Source organism: Marmota flaviventris, chromosome 8, assembly GCF_047511675.1.
Source record: "Marmota flaviventris isolate mMarFla1 chromosome 8, mMarFla1.hap1, whole genome shotgun sequence".
NCBI lineage: Eukaryota > Metazoa > Chordata > Mammalia > Rodentia > Sciuridae > Marmota > Marmota flaviventris.
Genome location: NC_092505.1, coordinates 96560544 through 96584269, shown reverse-complemented (window position 1 = coordinate 96584269; position 23726 = coordinate 96560544). Strand labels below are relative to the sequence as shown.

At 40.3% G+C, this 23726-nt stretch overlaps 1 protein-coding gene across 3 annotated transcripts in view; it reads right to left on the bottom strand.

Annotated features, from left to right (window-relative positions):
- Positions 1 to 20274, bottom strand: part of Lrrc31 (leucine rich repeat containing 31) — a 31208-nt gene extending 10934 nt beyond the window's left edge. The window contains exons 1-7 of one of the 3 annotated variants that reach the window (XM_027942186.2): positions 20179 to 20274; positions 11552 to 11695; positions 8622 to 8789; positions 5507 to 5674; positions 5108 to 5275; positions 4132 to 4299; positions 1136 to 1303 (exon numbers count right to left, since the gene is read on the bottom strand). In XM_027942186.2, coding sequence (XP_027797987.2) covers positions 1136 to 1303; positions 4132 to 4299; positions 5108 to 5275; positions 5507 to 5674; positions 8622 to 8789; positions 11552 to 11675 — 964 coding nt within the window. In that variant the 5' untranslated portion in view covers positions 11676 to 11695; positions 20179 to 20274. Of the gene's footprint in view, positions 1 to 1135; positions 1304 to 4131; positions 4300 to 5107; positions 5276 to 5506; positions 5675 to 8621; positions 8790 to 11551; positions 11696 to 11839; positions 12449 to 20178 lie in introns of those variants that run through there. The other 2 variants (XM_027942187.3, XM_027942188.2) reach the window with 2 other exon arrangements.
- Positions 20275 to 23726: the final 3452 nt, after the last annotated feature.

The following is a 23726-nucleotide window of genomic DNA, read 5'->3' as shown; positions in this document are numbered from 1 at the left end:
TGCCAGGCAGAGGTGGCCTATATGACTGAGCCTCAATAAAAACCCTGAACTTTTAGTAAGTTCAGGCAAGCTCCACTGGGAGATGATATGTCACACATGTCATCATAACTCACTGCTGGAGGAATTAAGTGTGCCTTGTATGGCTCCTCTGAGAAAGGACTCTTGGAATCTTGTGCTTGGTTTCCTCTGGACTTTGTCCCGGGTACCTTTCCCTTTGTCGGTTTTGCTTTGTGTCCTTTCACTGTAATAAATCTTAGCTATGAGTGCAATGGCATGCTGAGACCTGAGTCCTCCTAGTGAATCACTGAACCTGGAGCTGCAGTTGGGGGCCTCCAGCACCATAGTACAAAATGCTAAAAAAAAAAAAAAAGTGCTGGTTGCCCAGGTGGTGTATTTTGAAAAACGCTACAAAGTCCCTTTTGCCTCAAAATATCTCCTTCTACTTGCTGACCATACTCTTGCTCCTAAATAGGCAGAAATTTCAGATCCAGTAGGCCCTTGATCTAGGTTGGTATATCCAAGAACTTGAGGCATACCCAGATTCCTGAGAGAGAACAGCAAGAGCTGTGGGGATCTAGGTGCCGTGGTGCACACCCACAATCTCAGCAATTCGGGAGGCTGAGGCAAGAGGATCACAAGTTCAAGGGCAGCCTGGGTAACTTAGAAAAACCCTGTCTCCTAATAAAAAATAAAAAGGGGGTTTGGGGATGTAGCTCAGTGGTAGAGCACCCTGGGTTCAATCCTCAGTTCTGAAAAAAAAAAAAAAAAACTGTGGGGAAGTGAACTCAGTCAGCAAGACTCACACACCTTCCATCAATGTACTGCAGTCTCAATTCAGATGGAAACTTCTGGAAAATTTTAAGTTATCATGGGTGTAGACCCTCCAGAGTTGGTTATATACAAGGTAAATTTAAAATATAAAATCTGCAGTTTCCAGAATCATTTGCCTTGAGAAGATCACTTGTAAGAGGGCATATTTCCTAAGAAGACAAACTATAGTCATAAACCTCATGACTACGTACCTTATTGTACCTGTGGCTTGAGCTTTGGAATGAAATTTGTGTATAGAGAAAGAGAGCGTGGACCCTCCCCTGTTATTGCGTGGTGCCTGCAGGGATCTGGGTAATTCTCTCACCGAGAGCTGTGAAAGTCTCACTTTCCAAAGCACAGTTGTTCATGAGTAACGACCTCAATGCGGGTAAAAATCGGAGCCTGCTGAGTAGGTTCTCAGAAGAGCTGCCCATGTTTTTGTTGGCCGATAAGTCCAGTTCTTGAAGATTTGAGAGTAAAGGGATAACCTGGGCTGTTAAAATACCAACAGTGACATGTTTTAGGCACCATCTCACAGACAGCCATCCAGTGTTGGGTTGTCACAATCCTCTTAACTGAACAGTCAACCAACTCTCCCCAGTGTGACTCTGTCCTTTACACACCTCCCAAACCAGCCTCTTCCCAGGGAGCCACTCGGGCTTTTCTGCTTCAAAGCCTCTCCCCAGACCAGAGGTTAAGAACAAAGACTTTGGAGACAAGAAAGAACTGGGCTCCAGTCCTGGATCCTACTACTAAAGAGCAGTGTGATTTGGAACAAGTTACCTACTCTGAACCTTTGTTTCCTCAACCATAAAATACATCCTTCACAGGATCATTAGGAAGATAGGAATTGGTCTATGTAAAGTACTTGGTACAGTACCTGACACATATTAAAGTTTGATATCATTCTTTTCTTAGAAAGTAAGTACCAGGCCAGGTGTGGTGGCACACACCTGTAATCCCTTAACTCGGAAGGCTGAGGTAGGAGGACTGTGAGTTCGAACCTAGCCTCAGCAACTTACCAAGGCCCTAAGCAATTCAGCAAGATCTCATCTCAAAATAAAAAGTAAAAAGGGCTGAGGATGTGGCTCAGTAATAAAATGCCCCTGGAGTCAATCCCTGGTACAAAAAAAAAAAAAGTAGGGGAGTTGGGGTGAATATAAATATTAGGAAGCAGGAAGGCAATGAAACCAAGCAATCAGGGCACCTGTCAGTAACAGCACCAGAGTGGTTTCTGTTACCTCTAGTTCACTATCCTTGTGCTGCATTTCCTGCCCCCAGGCCTTTGCCCCCGCTCTACCAAGATGGGAATTTCAGTATCCTGAGATCTCCATGAGGCTGGCTCATTTCCTCAGATCCTTCCAGGGCCACCCAAGCTAATGTAAGCCCGTGGTCACTTCACATCACCCTATTTTTTATTTGACAGCACCCACGGTTGCATGATATTTTCTTGTTTAGTATTTGTTTTCTGTCTCCCTCATTGAAGGAAATCTCTAAGTATGGGGGACTACCTCGACCCCAGGATGGGGATCAGTACCCAGAACATCAGAGGTACAAAAGCTTGTGCAAAGGAAGGGAAGACAAGCCGGGCAGGGAGTTTTCATCCCAACAGGTGGAACTGCTTCCTCCTCTTCCAGCATCTTGAATACCCCCACCCCACCGTGTAATCCGGATAGGGATTGTTTTATTCCTGCCCCTACCATACTAAAGCTCTTTGACTGTCTGAGTTTCCTGTAGACCATGGCATGGTGCCTCGCACAATTAGATTAATCAACAGTTATTGACTAAATGATCTATAATTCTATTTCTTTGGAATTATCTGTAACAATCAGATAAATGAATGTTCAGTGATTTAGGGTCATAAAGCATTTCCAGCCTTTAAAAATTAAGCAGAAGGTGGACAATACCATTTGCTCCAGTTATTATATAATAGTTGGCTTTCTGAGGCTGTTCATCCATATTAGTGGTTGTGACCTGGATAAGGAAGGATTATCCCTCAGTTATACTGGTGGTAGCCATGGAGATCCTCTAGCACTTTAATCTTTCTCTTATCCACCTTATTTAATAAGATAAGATGTGATACTCATGTTATTTGGTTCCACCAAGGGAATCCAGAGGCCTGAAAACTCAGCATGTCTCCTTAGGTGTGACTCTCAGCTCTGATAGGTCAAGGGGATGGTAACACCACATAATGCTCCAAGTAGGGCTCAAAAGGAATTTTCTTTTTTTACTTCAGAAATCTTCATAAAAACCGTTAAATTTTCTCATTTCCCCAAATCAAGGGATAAGGACCTGAGAAATAATTTAGCAGTTCTACAAGATAAATGTTAAACCTGAAAACCTATTTTACTATTTTTCTCCCCAAATTATACTAATTTTTTTACAATTATATTTATTCATGCTTGCCATTCATCTATTCATTTATTCATATATTCAATATGCATATATTGGGGACCAGCTATATGCAGGTGCCTGTGCTTGAGCAATGTGCAGGTGCTTAATGAGACACATACTGACCCTGGAGTTGCCCATGGTCCAGAGAAAGCAAGAGCAAAAGCCCTCAGGCCAGTGCATGCCTGGTGTGTCTGGAGGTGAGGAAGGACAGCATGGCCAGGGTGGAGTAAATGAGAAGGGGTAGAGAACTCAAGCAGAGTGGGGGCGGGAACAGGGAGACTGTTTGGATTTTGTAATAATCTAGGCATGCGATGGCAGGGGCCTGAGCTAGTAGAGGTCTATAAGGTAAGCTGTGCTCAGATTCCAAATGTGTGCTCAAGGTTTATTGTGGCCATGGATGAAAATAAAACCCTTAATCTCAAGGCTATGCTTGCTATGTTTGCTGTGGGAAATTGCATTCACATATAACATGTTGCAACAACAGACCTATGTTTATGGTAGGGAAATAAGTGAACCTATCTTGAGCCATTATGTTTACCCATCACGTACCACTACCTGGCTCTTTTTTTGTAGTTTCACTTGTTTGAGTGGCTTGACTTTACTGGGCAAGTTTGAACAACATTTTGGCATTCTCTCTACATACCTGTTTGTAATCAGCTTCGTGACACTAAAAGGTTCATTGCTAAGCAGAAACATAAATTCAAAATTTTCTCCAAGTGCCAAATCTATCATTTACAGCCGTGCATAGGAGGAATCTAGACTCAATAGCATTTACTGAGCATTCAGTATATGCTAAACACTGTGTTGAGATAGTTCCAGAACTTTCATAATTTGATCCTTCCAATAACTTCATAAAAAACTAAATTTAAATGTACATCTCAAATTTTCCAAGTTCCAAAAAGTCTCTCCTTTACAGAATATACTTACTCAGTGACATTATGTCGTCCACTGTTAGTGAGCACTGGTGAAGATCTAGGACTTCCAGATGCTTTAGCATGACCAGTGGGGCTGATGCATCTTCAAAACCTCCACCCAGCTCCTTATTGCAGGAAAGATCTAATTTCCTCAGCTCACCCAAGTATCTAAAAGTGGCATCTAAAAAGAGTCAAAATGTCATTTTAATATATTTTAAGGTGGTAGGAAGGTATGTGACAAGGAAGGAAGTATGTGCTGCAGGAAGAGAGGCTGACTGAGCACACTGTGTTGACGAAAGCCAAAAGGAGGTATACCAGTAAGTACACTTCTGCCAGCTGGTGCTGTGTGGATCTGACATGATTCCACACACATGCTCCCTGACATCTGCATGGACGGCCAATGGTTCTGACCTGAATCCTACAACTATATGCCCCCAACTGTACTTGAGCAATGGAGTTTCTGTGGACTCTTGGATTTATCAAGTTGCCAGGAGAAGGATATTACAGGCTCTGTAAGCCAGAGGAAAAAACACAGTGTCATGCTCTATGACCTGGAGACTTCACACAGGGTAATGTTTTAACCATAGACACCATTGAAGCCATTATTTTTATCAGTACCAATTCCTTCCTACCACTGAGCATAAAATAATGCTGAAGTTTTTCAAAGACACGGAAAACCTGCCAGCTATAGTATCACAAAAACTTTCACTTTTCCACTCTCTTATCTCATGCCTAAAATATCCTGCCTTTTCAGAATCAGCCATTTCAAAAGCTTATTTTTGTAATCATGATATATTTACTGTAAAATATTAATAAAATAAATAAAACATGAAGAATATGTAAATTACCCATTCATAATTGTATTCCCCAATATATCTACTGCTTACATTTTGTTTTATTTCCTAAGAGCTTTTAAGTATGTATTTGTGTATCATCTATACTAATAGTTTATGATAATTTTATATTTTATAGATATGTTGTTAACGCACCCAATATTTTGACACTCTTTTGCGATAATCCACATGAATGTAACTTCAGTACTTTCAGAGTTGAGGCACTTTGTAATCCCTGAGCAATACTGTTGAGACTACCACCGATGTTTCTGTTAATGGAAAGATCAAGTACTTCAAGACTTTGCAGCTTGGGTAGCAACCGACCTGGAAGAAAGGAAATCCAAACAAGAAGAGCAACACTGTAAAAACATAGCATGTGAAAGTCCAGGGAAAGAAGGAGAGAGAATGAAGTTTCCAGAGACCTGAGGATAGAGTTAGCCTCCTTTAAAATACAGGGTAAGAGAAAGCCCAGCAAATGTAGATTCCCAAGCTACCAATCATGGACATCTTCCCATTCTTTTTTCCCTGGGAAAAATTCTTCCAAATCCCACTTACCCACAAATGCCCCATCTTCTGATGTGAGGGCACAATCCATTAGTTCAAGGACATGTATCTTGCTCCCTTTTTGGAACTTCTGGAGAATCAGAGGCAAGTTTCCTCCCACTTTACTATTCCAGGACAAATTTAGCTCTTCAAGTTCAGGTATCATTTCAAGCGCTTCTCCTGTTACAGAATGGCCAGAAAATCCAGTTGATCATTACACAGAAAAGCAAGAAATTCATTTCAAAATTGGTACAACCATTATTTCTGGAGTATGAAAACTGGGCCAGGTGCTATGCTAGTTGACACAGAAGTGAGGGAAGAAAAGGACCCAGTTCCTGTCTCCTTAGCGAAAAGTGAGTTTTTATATTTGCAGGCATAGCTATTCTAGTCTCTCCAAAATTATGAAGCCATGATTGGAAGCTAGAAAAAAAATGGTTGTTGTTAAAAAAAATCCACCTATCAATAGGATGGTTCTACTGGGTTGTTTTTTTGGTAGTAAATATCTGAACCAGTCCATCTGCTTGATCTCATCGGTCCTCTCTGGGATCTGTTTGGGGTGTAAGTGAGGCAAAGCTGTGAACTGGCTACCATGGGGTAAAGCTCACCTCAACATCAAGAATACCATGTGCAGCTAAACAGCCACTACAGAGAGGAACTAATAATAGAACACCAGGTTTTAGCAGCTACGACAACCACATAGCCTCTGAGGGGAGTGAAGTACATAGAGAGAGGGGTGAAACTTGTCCATTTCCTGTCTAAAGCCATTTCATGCAGAAAAGCATCTGAAGGCTAGAATGGAGGCTGGGCAAGATGAGGGAAATCACCGGAGAGACTAGCTGTAGAAATTATTTTTACTGCCTGAGGAATAGAGCACACACATGCAAAAGTACTTCCTCAATGTTCAGTATAAATCTTTACACCAATCAGTTAAGGGTTCTGAAAAGTCCCCTGAATACAAAAGCCTCTCTTCCACTGTCTGCAATTGGGCTAGGACTTCTACTATGGTTTATTCATTCCATGGGTTAAGGTTTGGGGAGTCCAGGAGTCCTGGGTTGAAATGCATGTTCTCCATTAGTTACAACATCTTAACCAGGAAATGAACAAGTGTCATTTGTGGGTCATTGCCAGTCAATTTGAGGTGACTTTCTACAGTCCCACAGTATCCCCAGGATCCAAGAGAAAGAGTGAAGATTAATTAGTTATGTCTACAATGAACATGACAGTGGAAGGCATTAAGCAATTATAAGAAAGGTAACAATTTTGAAATGCCTCCTGATTGATGGATGTTATCATATCAATAAACCACTTGTTCTCCTTGTACTCCAGCTGCCATTAAGGCTCAGTGAGGACAGAGTATGGATGATAAATAAGCCCTCCTTCATGGGAGAGGATTTGGGAGTTCTTCCAGAGACAACAGCTCTGGGACAGGGAGGAAGGTACAAAACTTCAGTGACAAGGGTGCTGAGTCTTTCCAAGACCAGGTAAGTGTGGAAAGGACCTCAAGGCAGAAATTCCACTTCTTGGATTCCTACAGACAAAGCATTGTGAAAGCTCAGGTAAATAAAGAAACCAAACTGATTTCACACATGGTTAATGATATGTTAAATTTGAGACTCTGCTACATTATAACCAGCTGCTAACTGGTGGGCTATATTGATCATGTACACCCCCAGAGAGGTATTTTGAATGAGAGAATAGGGAAAAAAAGGAACTATTAGTTAGTGAGCACCTACTATATACAAGGCATGTAGTAGGCACTTTACAGAAATTAATTAGTTCTTCCACAGTTTTTGAGGCAGATATTAGCCTCATTTATCAGATTAACAGGCTGAGTTTCAGAAAGGTCAAATTACTTGTTAAATTATTATGTTTACACAGTTAGTTGAAAATCAAAGCTAAGATTTAACCCAGGATCTGGCCAACTCCAGGATGTTTAGTGTTTCTCCTTGGCCACAGGAAAGTGGCCAGAGACATCAGGAGCCTCCACTTACCATGGACTAAACCCAGGAGACAGTTGGCATACATTGTGTTAACAGAACTCTTTAAAGAGATGTAAGTGATCAAAGTAAAGAAACTTCAGACTGAAAAAGAATATAAAGCATTCATGACACCTAACAAGCCAGCTAGCCTTTTAGCCAAAAAGTTGGGTAAGTAGTATGACTTTGTACAGATTTTATCCTATGTTCAGTATATCAACTGATTTATTTGAGGTTCTAGTTCTAGTTAAACCATCATTTTTAATTAAAATCTTGTCTTGATCAATTTTTTTTTTAAAATGGGTGTAGGAAAATAGGGGAGGTATTATTCTGGAATTTGAAAAGAACTTAAATATTATCTACTCCAACTCCTGTCTTTTTTATTTTTTTTTTTATTATTTTTTTTTAACAAGATAGGATAGTATTTAATAAATGTTCTTCAAGTCAAAGGGCATCCTTTACAAATCTTCTAGATTCAGGTAGGCAATTTATCCATTTCAGTTAGAAAAATTGTCCATGTTCAGGTGAGGGTTACCCCACATATTGTTAGATGTTGCTTTAAGCATGTCTCTTTGCTTTGTTCTGGGTTTTTTCCTCATTCCCACATTCTTCTGGTAACAGTTGAACCCCACAATGAAATGCTCAGGGCTGCAGCCTCAGCTGAGCGGACGGTGGCTGAGCACACCCTCACCCTTATGGCTCTCTCCTCTCTTCTCACCTCTAAGTCCTGGCTACCAGGATAGGGTAGGAACCTAGCTAGAGCTGCCCAATGTTAGTTCATTTTTGGTTCGGAATGTCCCTACTCTCTATATTTCCTCTTATTTGTGGTAGGGTTATTTAAATATAATGACCATATCCTGTCTTTTTTAGATGAGGTAACTGAGACCTAGAGCAAGCTAGTGCTACAAGAGCCTTACTTAAACTCCATGAAAGCAGTTATCTGGTCAGCCCTGTTCCTTCCCTTATCCACAGAGCTTAGCATAACACCAAGTATAGGGTCACATAGCTCTTCAGCAGTTGTACAAGTGCCCAACACAGCATTGCATTATATGGTGCTCTTGACCATGATCACTGGGATAGTCTGTAATATAGATTGTTTGCCCTTGAGAGTTTGAGGTGTAAAGGTGCTTCCAGGAAATCATTCATCGTACCCAGTGCTCGGACATCCTCAGTGGTAAGTCTGCAACTAGCCAGCCTCAGGACTTTTAACTTGCTGGTAACATGCATTTGTTGAGTGATTGAGGGGAGGTTCCCACCAACAAAATCATTCCAGGAAATATCCAGTTCTTCCAAGTCTGGGAGAAAAGGCAACAAAGCAACTAGAAGTAAACAGAGAAAAATACTGATTTGTATATGTAAATTTTAGTAAGCAGAATTCAAATCTTACATGCACAAGATCTAGTTTTGCACTATAAGAGGTTGGGGGAGGTGTAAGACATGTTGACTTTCAGCCAAACAGGGATTTTTCAAGCTGTACAATTGGAGAAATTATGACATTTAAATTTCCTATTTCTTGGGATGCTTTCTATCTGTGTTAAATAACTGTACCCTGAAAATATGGTGATGTCTTCATAAGATCCTTTATTGGAGTTGAACCCAATAGTAGTAATGATAATTCTACTGCTGCTGCTGGGAACACTGTGACTGTGATATGTATTCTAGTCTCTTTATTTTGCAAAAACCCCTGACACCCATCACCCATCACCCTATTGGATGCTCAGAGCTAGGAAATGCTCTAAAGGCCAGGACTGCTGAGATTGGCTGTGCCTGTCATCTTTTCTTTTTTTATCTTGATTACCTGGCCATCACTACTTGATACTTCAGTTGACCAAGAAGTGGAGGTTTGAACAGGCTTACAGCTTGATAGGAGCCTTCTCCAAATCTCTGCCACTGCTCATTAAAAGTGAATTTAGTTTCTGTGGAAAAGATTCTCGAAGGGCATCTAGCTCCTGAAGCAATAAAACTTGAGAATGGAAATGCTAGAGTAGAAGAGATAAAGTATCTCTGCTTGCTTGCTTTTAAATCTGTCTTGAACTTTAAAATAGTGGTCACATTCAAGCAGCCTATTGAGCTTCTGTGGTTACAGGCACAGGAATTCCAGTCCTTCCAAAATTCTGAAACCATGTGACAAATAAAAAGTTTCCACTAGCATGCAAAGCACTTTAGCAACTGCATCTTATTTGCCATAATCAAAATATTATAAAAAGGATTAAACTATTGAATACATTAGGAAAAAAAAAGGAAAAAACTCAGTGACATGCTTTTTTTTTCTTTTTTAAAGATTTGTCCTTTCTTCATATATATAAACCTTTATCTTCTTTCTTTATTTTTTTTAATGGGGTGCTGAGGATTGACCCCAGTGCCTCACATATGGTAGGCAAGCACTCTACCACTAAGCCCCAACCCCAGCCCCAACCACGTGCTTTTTTTTTTTTACATCAAACATTGATTTAGCAGATGATTGTGTCCCATAACCTTTTACTCCAATTTTGATTTTAACAAAGGAAATCAAGCCTCCTTCCTGTTAGTAATCTCATTAAGAAAATGCAATACCCGTACACAACATACAAGCCAGCGGCCAGCCAAACTTCAGCTTGCATCAGAATCCCCTGTGAGGCTTGTTAAAATACAGAATCCTGGGGCCCAGTCTGAAAGGCTGATTCATTAGATTTGAGCTGGATTCTGGTGATCGCATTTCCATGCCCTCTGCAAGTGGATTCTGACCCCATATGCACGAGGAACCACAGTTTCCTAAGAGACCTGTCCAAATGTTAAATAAAATAGTGCTCTAATCTGAATGTTCACAGACTCCCAAAATGCATATGTTGAAATTTAATCCCCAGTATAATAGCACTAAGGGGCGGGACCTATAGGAGGTGATTAAGTAATGAAGGTGGAGCCCTTATGCATGGGCTTAATGCCCTTATAAAAGAGGCTCAAGAGAAGTTTTTTGGCCCTTTCTATCATGTGAGGGCATAGTTAGGAGGTGCCATCTATGAAGTCTTGATCTTGGACTTCCCAGGCTCCAAAACTGTGAGAAATAGGTTTCTGTTTTATGAATTAACCCAGTCTACAGCCCGAATAGATCAGAACAAATGGTTAAGGACCCCTCACTCAAAACGGATTCTGTTTATCTCTCTGTTGGCAGACATGTACAATCTAATTAAAGGCTTATTTTAAGATATCTAAGAAAAAGAGAGTTAAAAAAAAAAAGGTGGTGTGGGGAGGAGGGCTTTTCACAAAATGGAAGGTATATGTGTGTTTATAAAAAGGTGTAAGCAATAATTGCCCAGAGTTATACTTTTCATCCCACAATAATGAACATCCCACAATAATGAATAATACTTCTTTAAATTCCGATCAGGGCTCAGTTTTATGGATGATTTTTATGAGTTTATATCAAATGCAAGAATAGATGTATTTCAAGGATAAAGAGGTAATTACTAGGTAGGTAAATTTGCTTAGGAAAAAAACAAATGAATCAATCTAAAATCAGCTCAAATCTTTGAAGAATGATGAAGGGTTGAAGAAGGGTCAGCTAATTTTTTTCCAGTATTGGGGATCGAACAGAAGAGTTCTCTACCACTGAGCTACATTCCTAGCCCTATCTATCTTTTCATTTATACATACCAGGGATTGAACTCAGGGGCATTAGCCACTGAGCCATATTCCCATTCCTTTTTAAAAATTTTTAATTTTGAGACAGGATCTCGCAAAGTTGCTGAGACTGGCTTTGAACTCGTCATCCTCCTGCCTCAGCCTCCCAAGTCACTGGGATTATGGGCATGCATCACTGTGCCCAACTCAGCCCTTTTTATTTTGAGACAGGATCTCACTAAATTGCTGAGGCTGTCCTCAAAGTTAGGATCCTCTTGCCTCAGCCTCTTGAGCAGCCCGGATTACTTGCATGTGCCACCGAATTAACATTATAAATAAATAAATAGTGTTGCAGCAGTTCTTTCTGACATTATCTTGCACTGCTCAGCAAACTTTGGCCTACCAAAGTCACTGAATGTGTTTTGCCTGCTCATCTCAACAGAAAAGCCTGTATTCCTCTGTACAAGGTCAGCTGCATACAGACCCATTTTGCGCACATCTGCGGTTGTTAATCCACAACTGTTCAAATCTAGACACTTGTTGACGATCTTTTTGCCCAGCGTCTGCAGGAACTGATCATTTTTCTCCATCCTGGATCCCAATTCCATTTCTGAACTGAGAGTGTTAGCTATATAAAAATAGAGAAATTGTCTTTTAATAACAGATAGCATTAAAGAGGCTTAATGACCATATAAAACAAGTGAAAAAGAAACCCTGATAACAACCCTGAATCATTACCTAGGAAACCCACCTCAAAAAGGGACACACTTACCAGGCACAAAACTTGACCCTGTTCCTGCTTCCAGGTGCTCAGACACCAACCCTCCAGGAGCCTGAGCCACTCAGTAGATTTTCTTTCCTGACCTGCCCTGGACTTCTCAGTGTGAAGACAGAATTGCATTCCTGGGCAACTGAGAGACGCTTGCTGCCTCAAGAACACACATACCTTTGGCAAATACAACTGACAGGCAGGAAGCTCAGATATTTGCCTCCAAAAATTAAACAGGTAAAGAAGCATTGAAATCACTGTCAATGAGATTCAGGTGGTCAGTGGGAGTGAGGAAACCATGTGCTGATCAGCCCCTAGATAGTTTCAATTGGCACACAGAAATCCAGAGACAACAGTGTCCTGGAGAGCTTTGGTATTTTCTCAATTCCTGCCAGAGAATGACTTCAGAAAGCCTCATTTGTCTTTCTTGCTCTTTGGGACTACTTACACCTCAACAAGTTCTCTGTAATAGCATTATGCTAACATGATATCATAATAACAAAAGGTATTTCATTAAGCACCTATTATATACCAGTTCTCCTCTATTTACCTGTGCCAGCACGTAAAACAAACATAAAGTACATCATTCTTTTGTAAGAATAAATAAAGATGCAGGTACTGAGAGTGACTTTAAAGTGGTTTTGTTAGGTGAAAATGTATACTTTTATTTTTATTTATTTATTTTCGATACTAGGAATTTAACCCAGGGACGCTTTACCACTGAGCCACATCCTCAGCCCTTTTTATGTTTTATTTTGAGACAGTGTCTCACTAAGTTGCATAGGGCCTCACTGAGTTGCTGAGGCTGGCTTTGATCCTCCTGCCTCAGCCTCCCAAGTCACTGGGATTACAGGTGTGCACCACCATGCCCAGCTAAAAAGTATAATTTTAAATATATAAAATGAGCATATTGAAATCCCAAAGGAAATCCTAAGTTCTGAATGCACGGTAATATTTTACTAACCCTGACAAAAAAAGTATAAAACTACATAGTTAAGAAGAATAGTCAATACCAGTAAAAATCAAAAGATAGTAGGCTATGGTAGTAACAAGTTTAGACTAAAAGATTAAAAGGTTCATAAAACTCCACTTCTCATCCACTATGTATCTTGTGACTTGCTGCTTTTGGTAAGAAACAGGTGCACACATGATGGCTGGTCTTGCCAGGTTCTACCAGTAGGAGGCAGCACCATCCCCATTTTACCTCTTCACACTTGTCTGAAATTTCTGTCATGGCACATTGGATACAAGGTATTTTATTTTGGATAGCATTGCCAGATTTGGGAAATACAAAAACAAGATGCTTGGTTAAATTCAAAATAAAGAATTATTTTTAGTATGTCCCACATTACATGTATTTTATCTAGCACTTCTAGTTTTGAGTGGGGCAGAGCAGAGAGCTGTGGGAAAGGGGGCAGGGAAGGATTGCCTCTTACCTGCTCACAAGTACAGGACATCTTGCCTAAATTTAATGATAAGAGTCACAAACTATTCATAGGTTTAGAAACTTAGACTACTAATTAATAGTCAGAAGCAGAGCCAGAATTTGAACTCAGAATATTTTGCTCCAAAGCAAATATAGGTGTGTGTGACTTTTGCATTTTAAAATATTTCTCTGTGTTGCATCTTATTGTCTTCTCTCTTTATAAAATCTCCAATTTACAAGTTCCAGCCCCACCAACTTTCTCTGTCTTCTCTTTTCTACTCAAGTCACTGTTCTGTCAACCGTTTCCTTTACTTTACTTTTACTTTACCATTACTGTCAAATGTTTGGAAAGAGTGGTTTGTACTTGCCAGCCCCAATTCTTCACCACACCGCCAGTTCTGGTTGCCACACTCAGCTATCCAAATCACTTTTTTAAAGTCACCAACAGTGACCTACTAATCGACAGATTCAGGAATCTCTTCTCCATCCAGCACGTACCTGGCTGCTCTGTAGATGATTGACAAGTCCACAGCAGCACAGACAGAACACGGGCTTCAAATCATGAGCCCATTAAGTGAACAACTCACTTCACTTCTCTGAGTCTTGGTTTACTCCTCTACAGAATGGAGGTATTTCCTGCCTGGCTCATTTCTCTAGAGCATAGTGACTTAAACTTACTGAAGCCTTCCATGATTAGGGGACTCAGCAGTGCCTTTTACCTGAGAGGTACTTAATAAATATTTGTTGAATGAACAAATAATTGAATTTTGGTTCTACAGTTCCTTAACTACTAAAATAAACCAACACTCTATGTCTTGATCAAAACGCCTACGTATGAGTACTAACTTAGGAGACGCCTAGACATCTCTTAAAAGACTTTATTTTAGTTTTTGTTTTAATCTGTAAACACTTTCTGCAAATGATCTCTTATATCATGCTCAGTGTGTAAAACAAATGAGCCACAGCTGTAGAATTGAGCTGGGGGAAGATCCAGCCCTTCATGGAGGACAGAGCAGTGGTCACAAGAGTAGCTCTGTGAAATGATTTGGGCCCTCTTACTGGCTGCTTTAGCTCTGAACAAAATCTCTTGGTTCTCCAGTTAATTCTGTGAGCTCACCAGTATCTTCTCATTGAGTTCCTTTCCAACTTAAATATCAGGGTTGGTTTCTGTTGTTTACTATCCAGAAGAGCAATACTTTCATAAATCATTATGAAATGCTGGTCACATGAGTGGTACTGCTCAGGGAACCAAGGTAACAAGGTCCTGTGTTCAGAGAATTACCTGTTACCCGAGGAGACAGACAAGAAATTGCAGATGAGAAGCGCAATAGAGGCACACCGAGGGTGTATGCAGCATGCCTCAGTGACAATAAGAACCTCAAGGATAGTGGTCCCAGGCATGGTAGGTGACTTTTGAAAAGCTTCTAAGAGAAAGTGGTATTTGAATTGCACTGAAAATGAGTGACAGTCAGGTGTGTGGGTATTTTGGGGGAGGATAGTGACACAAGAGAAGGTTTTTCTGGGCCCAGGGAACCACTTGGGGGAAACATGGCCAGTTCAGGAAATTGTAAGTAAGTCAGAATGTCAGGAGAACAGGATGAATATGGGCTGTGGTAGGAGTTCAGGGGTAGTCAGAGGTCATGAAGAGATATCCATCTGCTCTACATGAAGTCCATGCTTGGGAGGGAAGATTTTCTCTTCAAGGCAACAGAGACTTAGTGAAGGGTTTTAAGCAGATGAGAGACCGTCATACCTCTGGTGTACAAAGAGACCTCAGGCTGGGTGTGGTAGTGCAAGCCTATAATCCTAGGGGCTCGGGAGGCTTAGGCAAGAGGATCACGAGTTCAAAGCCAGCCTCAGCAAAGTAGCAAAGCCTATGCAACTTAGTGAGACCCCGTCTCTAAATAAAAATATAAAAGGGGCTGGGGATGTGGCTCAGTGGTTAAGCACCCCTGGGTTCAATCCCTGGTACAAAAAAAAAAAAAAAGAAAGAAAGGAAGAAAGAAAGAGTGAGCCTTCAGTGGTAGTGTGGAGGAAGGTTGGCAACAGAGCAATCTTGAAGCAGAGAAGCTAGTGAGGAGGCTGTGGAGGTGGTGCAGGCAAACAACCATGAGAGCCAGACCACAGCCACAGAGAGGAGGAAACAGGACTGAGGGCCTCTGAAGGCAGAATTAACAAGACTCCAGGGGCCCCTGGATTTGGGGAGAAATGGAAATGGAGAAGACAAACATGGACTTGGGGTGGGGGGGCAGTGTTGCCCAGCAGGGGTGACCAGCTGCTCGGTTTTGCACAGTTAACTTAAGCACTATTACAGGAATTCATTAACCACTTTCCTGAAGCTCCAGATCACACTTTGAAACAAATATGAACAACTTTCTAATATAGATGGTCTCCTTGTAAAAGTAGACAGTAACTTTCTCTTAACAAAAAATGCTTTAAATATATTTAATTTACGTACTGGTGAAACAGCATTATATTTAGTATTTGATGCCAAACAATCCAGGGGATTAGGTATAAATGAAACAATACTGTCCATCTTGCTAACGGTTGGTGATCACAGGGACTCCTTCTACTGTTTGCTTCATTTTTATATATGTTTGCATAAAATGTTTTAAAAATACATTGAATATATTGATGACATTGAATATGACACATGACCTTGGAGAGAGATTTGGCAGTTTTTATTCTCAGAACCCTTTAATTTGTAATCCCTATTCTGGCAATTTATACCAAAAAAAAAAAAAAAGAAGAAAGAAAAAATTGCTGAAATACAGTGAAGCAGGTAATAGGAAAGAGTATTTGCAAGAGGGTGAAAGGAAGAAACTAATTATAGCATGTAATGGAATATTATGCATCTACGAAAATTATACATATACACATCGTGTAGCAAAATGGGATTGAGCAGTATAAGAATATGTTCTGGGGCTGGGTTAGTGACTCAGTGGTAGAGTGCTTGCCTAGCATGTGTGAGACACTGGACTTGATCCTCAGCACCATATAAAAATAAAATAAAAATACAAAAAATATCAAGAAAAGATGCATCTATTGCATTTACATATATATATGTAGATAGATAGATAGATAGATAGATAGATACATACATACATACATACATACATACATATAAAAGAATATTTTCTGAGCCTGGTGTGGTGGGACATTCCTGTAATCACAGTAGCTTGGGAGGCTGAGGCAGGAGGATCACAGGTTCCAAGCCAGCCTCAGCAATTTAACAAGTATGTAAGCAACCCAGTGAGAGCCTGTCTCAAAAAATAAAAAGGGCTGGGGATGTGGCTCAGTGACTAAGCACCCCTGGGTTCAATACCTGTTACCAGTGTAGGGGAAAAAACAGAATATGTTCTGAAAGTAAGATCAAGGTCCCATGTAAGCTCAGGAGAGATTTATAAACTATTACTGAAGCAGCAACTCCTTCCTAAGATGTTTCTTTTTATCTCTGTTAATAGCTACAACCTGCTAGTTTCTGCTTCTGCAATCATGTTTGCTCAGCATCTATGGCAGGAACCAGAGCTGCGTGGAGAAAGGGAGAGACATCATGATTACATCCATAAGAAAGTCCTGAAACCCAAAAGTCTGTGCTATAGAAAAGATACTGAGAACAAAGGACTGTGCTCAGCTTTGGGAGAGGACCCCGCTGAGCCCTCACCAGTGCTGACCAAACCTTTCTCTTCTATAGCTCCAAGTGCCACTTGTCTCTTTCCAGGGCCATAATTTTCCATATTTTCAGTAACATTACAACTGTGCAAGAGATGCCTGTCTGGCTCTAGCTGCCTCTTGGACTTGTCTCCCACATCTCTGTCTTCAGCATCCCTGACCTCCTGGCTCGCTCTCACACACTCTGGGCTCACTTTCACCTGGGCCTTTCCACCTGGGGCTCCCTGTGCCTAGAAAGCATTTCCCATGCATGTGCATATGTCTGGTTTCATTCATTCATTCCACATGGCTAATTTTATTCAGATCTGTGCTTAAATGTTACCAAATGAGACTCCCTTTCTCTAGACCCAACTAAAATAGTACCCCATCCCAACATCATTCTCTGCCTTCTTAGCTTGCTCCCCGCCCCCCCCCCCCCCAATCACTTAACACCTGGAATTATATCTGCACTGGGGTTACTGTTTATATAATGTACTTTTTTCATGGCTGTATTTCTAGCAGTGGCTGGCATACAGTAGGCACTATGTTGACTGGCTTACTGACTGCACATAAATGCATACATATGCAAAAAGACTGAAGGCAATTTTAAAGAAAGGACAGAGCTGAATACAACTGTGCGTGTACCCCTAGTCCTGGCCAAGGTGGGAGGACCATTTGAACCCAGCTGTCGGAGACCAGCCTGGGCAACATAGCAAGACCTCATCTCAAAATAAATAAATAAATAAATAAACAAACAAACCACATGGAAAGAAACAAATGATCTTTTCTGTTATAATGAAAGAAAATTGGGGATTGCCTCTAAACCTTTTATAATATTGTATTGCTTTTTGTAACCTAAAAGTAAAAACTTTGGAAAAGCCAAACTATTGAAAACATGAAAGTAACACAAATGTTTAGCATAGAGATTCATCAGTTTTGGTTTAACACACAGGTTTCTTTACAGGAAAACATTATTCTAAAAAATAAATAGTAGCAGCTAATAGTTTACCAGTATCTGAGGTGGCCATCCTGTGGGACCCATTGCTGGGCTGGGGAACAGTTGTTTCTGCTTTCAGCTTTGGACCTGAGTCTTGAGCACCCAGGAAATTTACTGGCAAATGAAACCTGGGACTTAGTTTCTCTAAGGAATTTTTCCTCCTTTTTTGACTCATGGTCAAGTTGAAGGGGGTCTTTCTCAGTAGAACAGCTTCCTGATGCCTTTCTGTTTTCTAGGATTGCTTAGAAGAAAACAATACTCTGTCAAAACATCCTCCTTTACATGAGTTTCCTGTGTCCTTTTCCAAACTGTTTATTGTTGGTAATGATTAACATAAAAATGAATGAGGTAATCCAGGATCAGGATCGGGAACCAACAGATGGTAAGGGATACAAAACCAAAGCAAATTTGAGTTTTTAAATTTGCCCCATGTTATTGTGTGAGATACAAGTCATTAAACACTACTTTGGCAAATGTAACAACTGTGCCAATAGATTTTAAGCTACAGAAGCCAATTAGTGCTACCTTGTAAGAGATGTTAATAAAGGAGGACCTTAGGGTGCCTCTCAGCAGGACTGGCTGTTTGCAAAGCTAGAGGAAATTGCCTTCAGCAACCCAGCCTCTTCTCCTCGCATATAGCTCCTTTTAAATCTTACCATTTCCATACTTTCTCTACCACCAACCCATTGGCAGTAAAGAATTCCTTCATTCCATGAATACTTTTTTTTTTTTTTAAAGAGAGAGTGAGAAAGAGAGGGGGAGAGAGAGAGAGAGAATTTTTAATATTTATTTTTCAGTTTTCGGCGGACACAACATCTTTGTTTGTATGTGGTGCTGGGAATCGAACCTGGGCCGCACGCATGCCAGGCGAGCACGCTACCACTCGAGCCACATCCCCAGCCTACCATGAATACTTTTAAAGAAATAACTGTGGGCCAGTTACTATTTCTAGATTCGAGAGGTTCAAGGACAAACAAGACCCAGCTCTTGTCATTGATGTAGTCATAACCAGTTGGGAAGATGGACCTATGTGCAGGGCTGCAGGGAGGACAGGCAGAAGGAGTCAAGGACCTCCGGGGTGAGTGAAACCTGCCTCAGAGATCAGACTGAGCAAGAGTGACATTGCCTGGGTTTTGAAGAACTGAGAGGTAACTAGAAAGTGAAGAGCAATTAAAAAGCAGGCTGGAGTGGAGAGGGAGGAGGATGTTGGGTAATTTTGAAGTTATGAGACTTAAACCTAAAAAGAAGAAAAATGTTATTCTAAAAAAACCTATCAAATCAGCTTGTATTATTTCCATTTCTGTAGAAATTTGTTTAGGTGTTTGTATTGAAGTAGAAAAAACATAGGTGAATAACAACATGACCATAGATGAATATTTGCTGATAATATATACATATATCTATGATGAGAGAGAGAGAAATTCATGATAGAGAAAGCAAAGCAAAAGCAAATTGAAAGGAGATATATATATTCTGAAAATAAAATAATCAACCAAAACAAACAAAAAATCGGGAAGAGAGGGAAGGTCATGCCAGGCACACGAAACAGCAAGCTCAAAAGCTGCCAGGCATGAAGTTCTAGAAGAGCCTTCCTTGGCTTTAGGCATGAATCCTGGTTTGCCTGGAGCTGGGGAACAAGGAAGAAAGGAGGTTAGGGGTGGAGTCTGGTGTGATTAGAGGCAAAAAGGATTCCTGGGGTCCGTTCTATCATTTTTCTGGACATACAGTTTATGGACATTACAGTTTATGGGAGGGTTAAGGGCTTAAACTAAAGGAATACAACTGTAAGTGGAATTGAAATTGGTTCTCTTTCTATAAAATGGTTCTTTCTGTGATTATGTTTCCAGAACGGCTCTTGAAACATTATGTACAGAAAATCTTAAAAAAAACTGACCTTGCAGAACCCATCATAGCCTGTGGGATGGAATGTTCTTGTACATCTGGAGTGCTGCTTTAGGATCACACCTGGACATCCCATTTTCTTTTCTTTTTTTTTTTTTTTTAATTTTCTTTTCATATCAGAGCAGAGTCTAGTCCTGGTTTACCCAGAAACAGGGAGCAATGCAAGCAGATGATTGCTTCAATTACACTGGCCTCCCCACAGGTAGTTAAATGGGGTTAAGTGGGAAAGAGACAGGAAGGACCCCCTACTGGGATTCTCTCATAAACCTGGCAGAGCCTGCAGAACTGGTTGTCTCACCCTGATCCCAAGTTTCCCCATAAGCCCATTTCATTGTACTGGTTCTCTAACCCCTACCCAAGACTTACCTCCAGGGTCGTTTGCACCCAATTTCACCTTCTGGAGATTTATGCAAGGCCATTCTCTCTCAGAAGCCTGCTCAGTGACCGGCTTCACTACCTGCCCCCCACCCCACCCCACAGTGCACAGACTCCAACTCCCCAAGTCTTAAGAAAACACTGCTGGAGGTGCTCCAGGATGTGGTAATTTGCCCAAACAAAACTCCACCCAGTTCTGAGGCCTGCTGAGTTATCTATGCAGGTTAATAGCACACTAGGGAGCAGGGGAGCCAGGGCAAGCAAGAGACCCATGCAGGACCCAACAAACAGAAGAGAAAACCAAAGGAAGGAGAGAAATGCAAGAAGGAATCCAGAAAGGAGCCCTTACGGGGAAGGGAGACTTGGGAGCTAAGAGGGCAAAGCTCCAGCACTTGCTTACTATATCCTCATTTAAGTAGCAGGTTGTCATGCGCAGCTTTGAAAAAAAAAATTTTTTTTTTCTTCAAAATACATTTGGGAAAATTCCTCTTTACATGATAAAGTTTAATAAACCCTCAGGAATCCCATATTCAAGCTTTAAAAATGGGCTTAACTAAATCTTCTGCATCTCCCTTGCCTCAGCCTGGACTTGACTATATGAAGATAAACCCGGAAATGGGATTTGGGAAGGGCTTCAGATCACAGTGCAGGCTTCACACTACAGCAGCTGAAAACTGTGTCTTCTCCTGGGACCAAAGGCATTCACTTAAGAGCCCCTTGGGAAAATTAATTTCAATTCAGCCCAGTGACATTAATGGAGCAGTTACTTTAGATATTTATTGTATTCTTGGTAAGCTAGGTTATTGCCAAAAAAAACCCAAGAGTAATTCATATTTGATGGGTTATTTCTCTTACATGTAAGGTGTTTGTATTCTGCTACTTTTGCAGAACTGAGGAATACCCTTGTTTTCCATTCTTAGGTTTGGGCTTAACATTTTTAATTTTTTTGAGAAATGCTTTTCAAAAGCCTTAAATTTTTTGATTCAGTATTTCAGAGTGAATCCTATTTTCAATGTTGCTTGTCAAAGTGAGCTGCATTTTTTTCCCTTTCTCTACAAAATCTGCTTTTTAGAAAGGAACAGAAATCTTGTTTCATGTTGCAATTTGGATAAATCTAGAGAACATTATGGCAAGAGAAGTAACTCATTCACTGCAAGACAATACAGGACAATACTGCTACACAAAGTATCTAAAGTGTCAAACATGCAAACAGCAACTAGAATGGTGGTTGCTAGGGAGAAGGTAGCCGGGTGGTGGTAGGGAATGGGTAGTTATTTAATGTGTATGGAGTTTTGCAAAATGAAAAGACAAAAAAGCTCTGGAGATTCGATGCACAACATTTACAGAACTGTATGCTTAAAAATGGCTAATATGATAAATTTTATGTTATGTGTTTTTAACTCAATTAAAATTTTTAACAGTATATTTTTAAAAAGTGACCCAGAACTAGAACTCTCAATGTAAAGAAGTTTTAGGAATACCTTAATCAATTTCTGCTTTCATTTTCCTTCTTATGTATTCATAAGTGTGGTAAGAATTTTTAAAACCCACACCTATATATATCTATATAAATTTTAAATAATTAAAAGTTAAAATCCTAAGTAATTAAAAAAAACTTCACTTAATTCTAAAGCACTTTAAGAATATACAGTATCCTGAGTTTTATGCCTGATGGGCTTAGTTCATCCCTATCAGAATTCTAACCTTGAAAAGATATTGTTAGACATATTTCTAGAAGTTTAGTAAATACTACTATTCGCAATTAATGTAAATAGAAAAAGATTTATTAAAGGAATGGCAAAATGTCTATTGAGCGGATCTCAGAGGTAAACATGTGTTCACCCCTGTTCTTTTTGAAACCCCATTGGAAACAATAGTTAAAGATTATTTTTTGTTTTGTTTAGTCATAATTCTAGCCAGGCATAGTGGCACATGCCTATAATCCCAGAGGCTCAGGAGGCTGTGGCAGGAGGAGTTGGAGTTCAAAGCCAGTAATTTAGCAAGGCCCTAAGCAACTCAGCGAGACCCTGTCTCTAAGTAAAATACCAAATAGGGCTGGAGTGTGGCTCAGTGATGAAACCCCTCCTGGTTTAATCCCTGGTTACCCCCCCCCAAAAAAAAATTAATCATAACTCTATTAGGGTAAAGAGAACTGGATATATGTCAATACAATTTTGGACTGAATGAGAGAATGACTGAATTTAAAGGTAAGTGCCTGGTAGGATTGAGAGAACAAAATTTTCAACTATAGAATTCCAAAAGGCTTAGTGATTGAATATGCCAGGTAATTCTGAAGAAAGAAATGGGATATGGGTAGGACCGCATAAAAATGGATTAGTTTGTAAGACATTAAAATGTTAGATACCATTTCTCATCCCAGGGTAGCCAGATAACCACCTCTTCTCCACCCTGTCAAAGGGTAGAAAGTTTGCTGGTGCAGGGGCCCATCCTGTAATCCCAGCTACTTAGAAGGCTGAGGCAGAGGGATTACAAATTCAAAGCCTGCTTGGGCAATTTAGCAGGACCCTGTCTCGAAATAAAAAAATAAAAAGGGCTGGAGATATAGCTAAGTGTTTGAGTGCCCCCAGGTGCAATTCCCAATACCACAAAGAAAAGAAACTAAGAAAGAAAGTTTATTTTCAGGACAGGTTGAAACACAGAGGATCTAAACTCAGATACTGGTCATATTTTGAGTACCTTATCCAAAAAAGAAGTTAAGTTTATATCTTGAGCTATCACACCCTTCCTTATCTCCTTCTGTTCCTCTAAGAACACACTGGCCACCAAGCCTAACCACCCTCTTCCACCACTCAACAAAGGCACAGTGGAAGACACCTACCTGTGGAAACTGGCTAGCCCAAGAGAAAAGACCTACATATTAGCCATTGAGATCCCTCAACTAAATGACTCTATCCCTGTTCGAGCACACTACACAGAAGCCTAAGGACTGATCACTCCCAAATATATGACACATAATTCTATATGTGCATGGAGGACCAAGGTTCTCAAGATAAGTTGAGGAAAGACTCTGGCATGAAAAGGAGAAGCAGAAACAATAAGAAAAAGGAAACTTGGAGAAACTAAAGACAACATATGGAGAAGAAAAGACACTTTAGAGTCTTTTAAGACTTTCTAAAGACTTTCTCTACTTGGAGAGTTAAGAGATGATGTAGAGCTTATAAATCAAGAACCAGAAGATATAAGAAAAGAAACATCCAGAGAACAAAAGAACTTTTAGAAATTAAAAATATTTGATAGCAGTTTCCAGGCAAATGCAAGTGGTGATAGTGTAATTTTGAATCTCCAGTCCTCCAAAATGCACAACTATTACCAACTATGAAAGAGACAAGGCGTCCCCTGAATCCCTAAATATAAGGGGAGGAATGACTGACTGTCTGACAGCAGTAAGGCCCCCATGGAAGGCATGGAATCGGCAGGTGGACAGGAGGAGGTACAAAGCAAAGAGCCAACAAGCCTATAATAAAATGGTCTTTACCCCAAAATTAAAATGTCCTCACTCAGCATTTAAACCTTTTGAG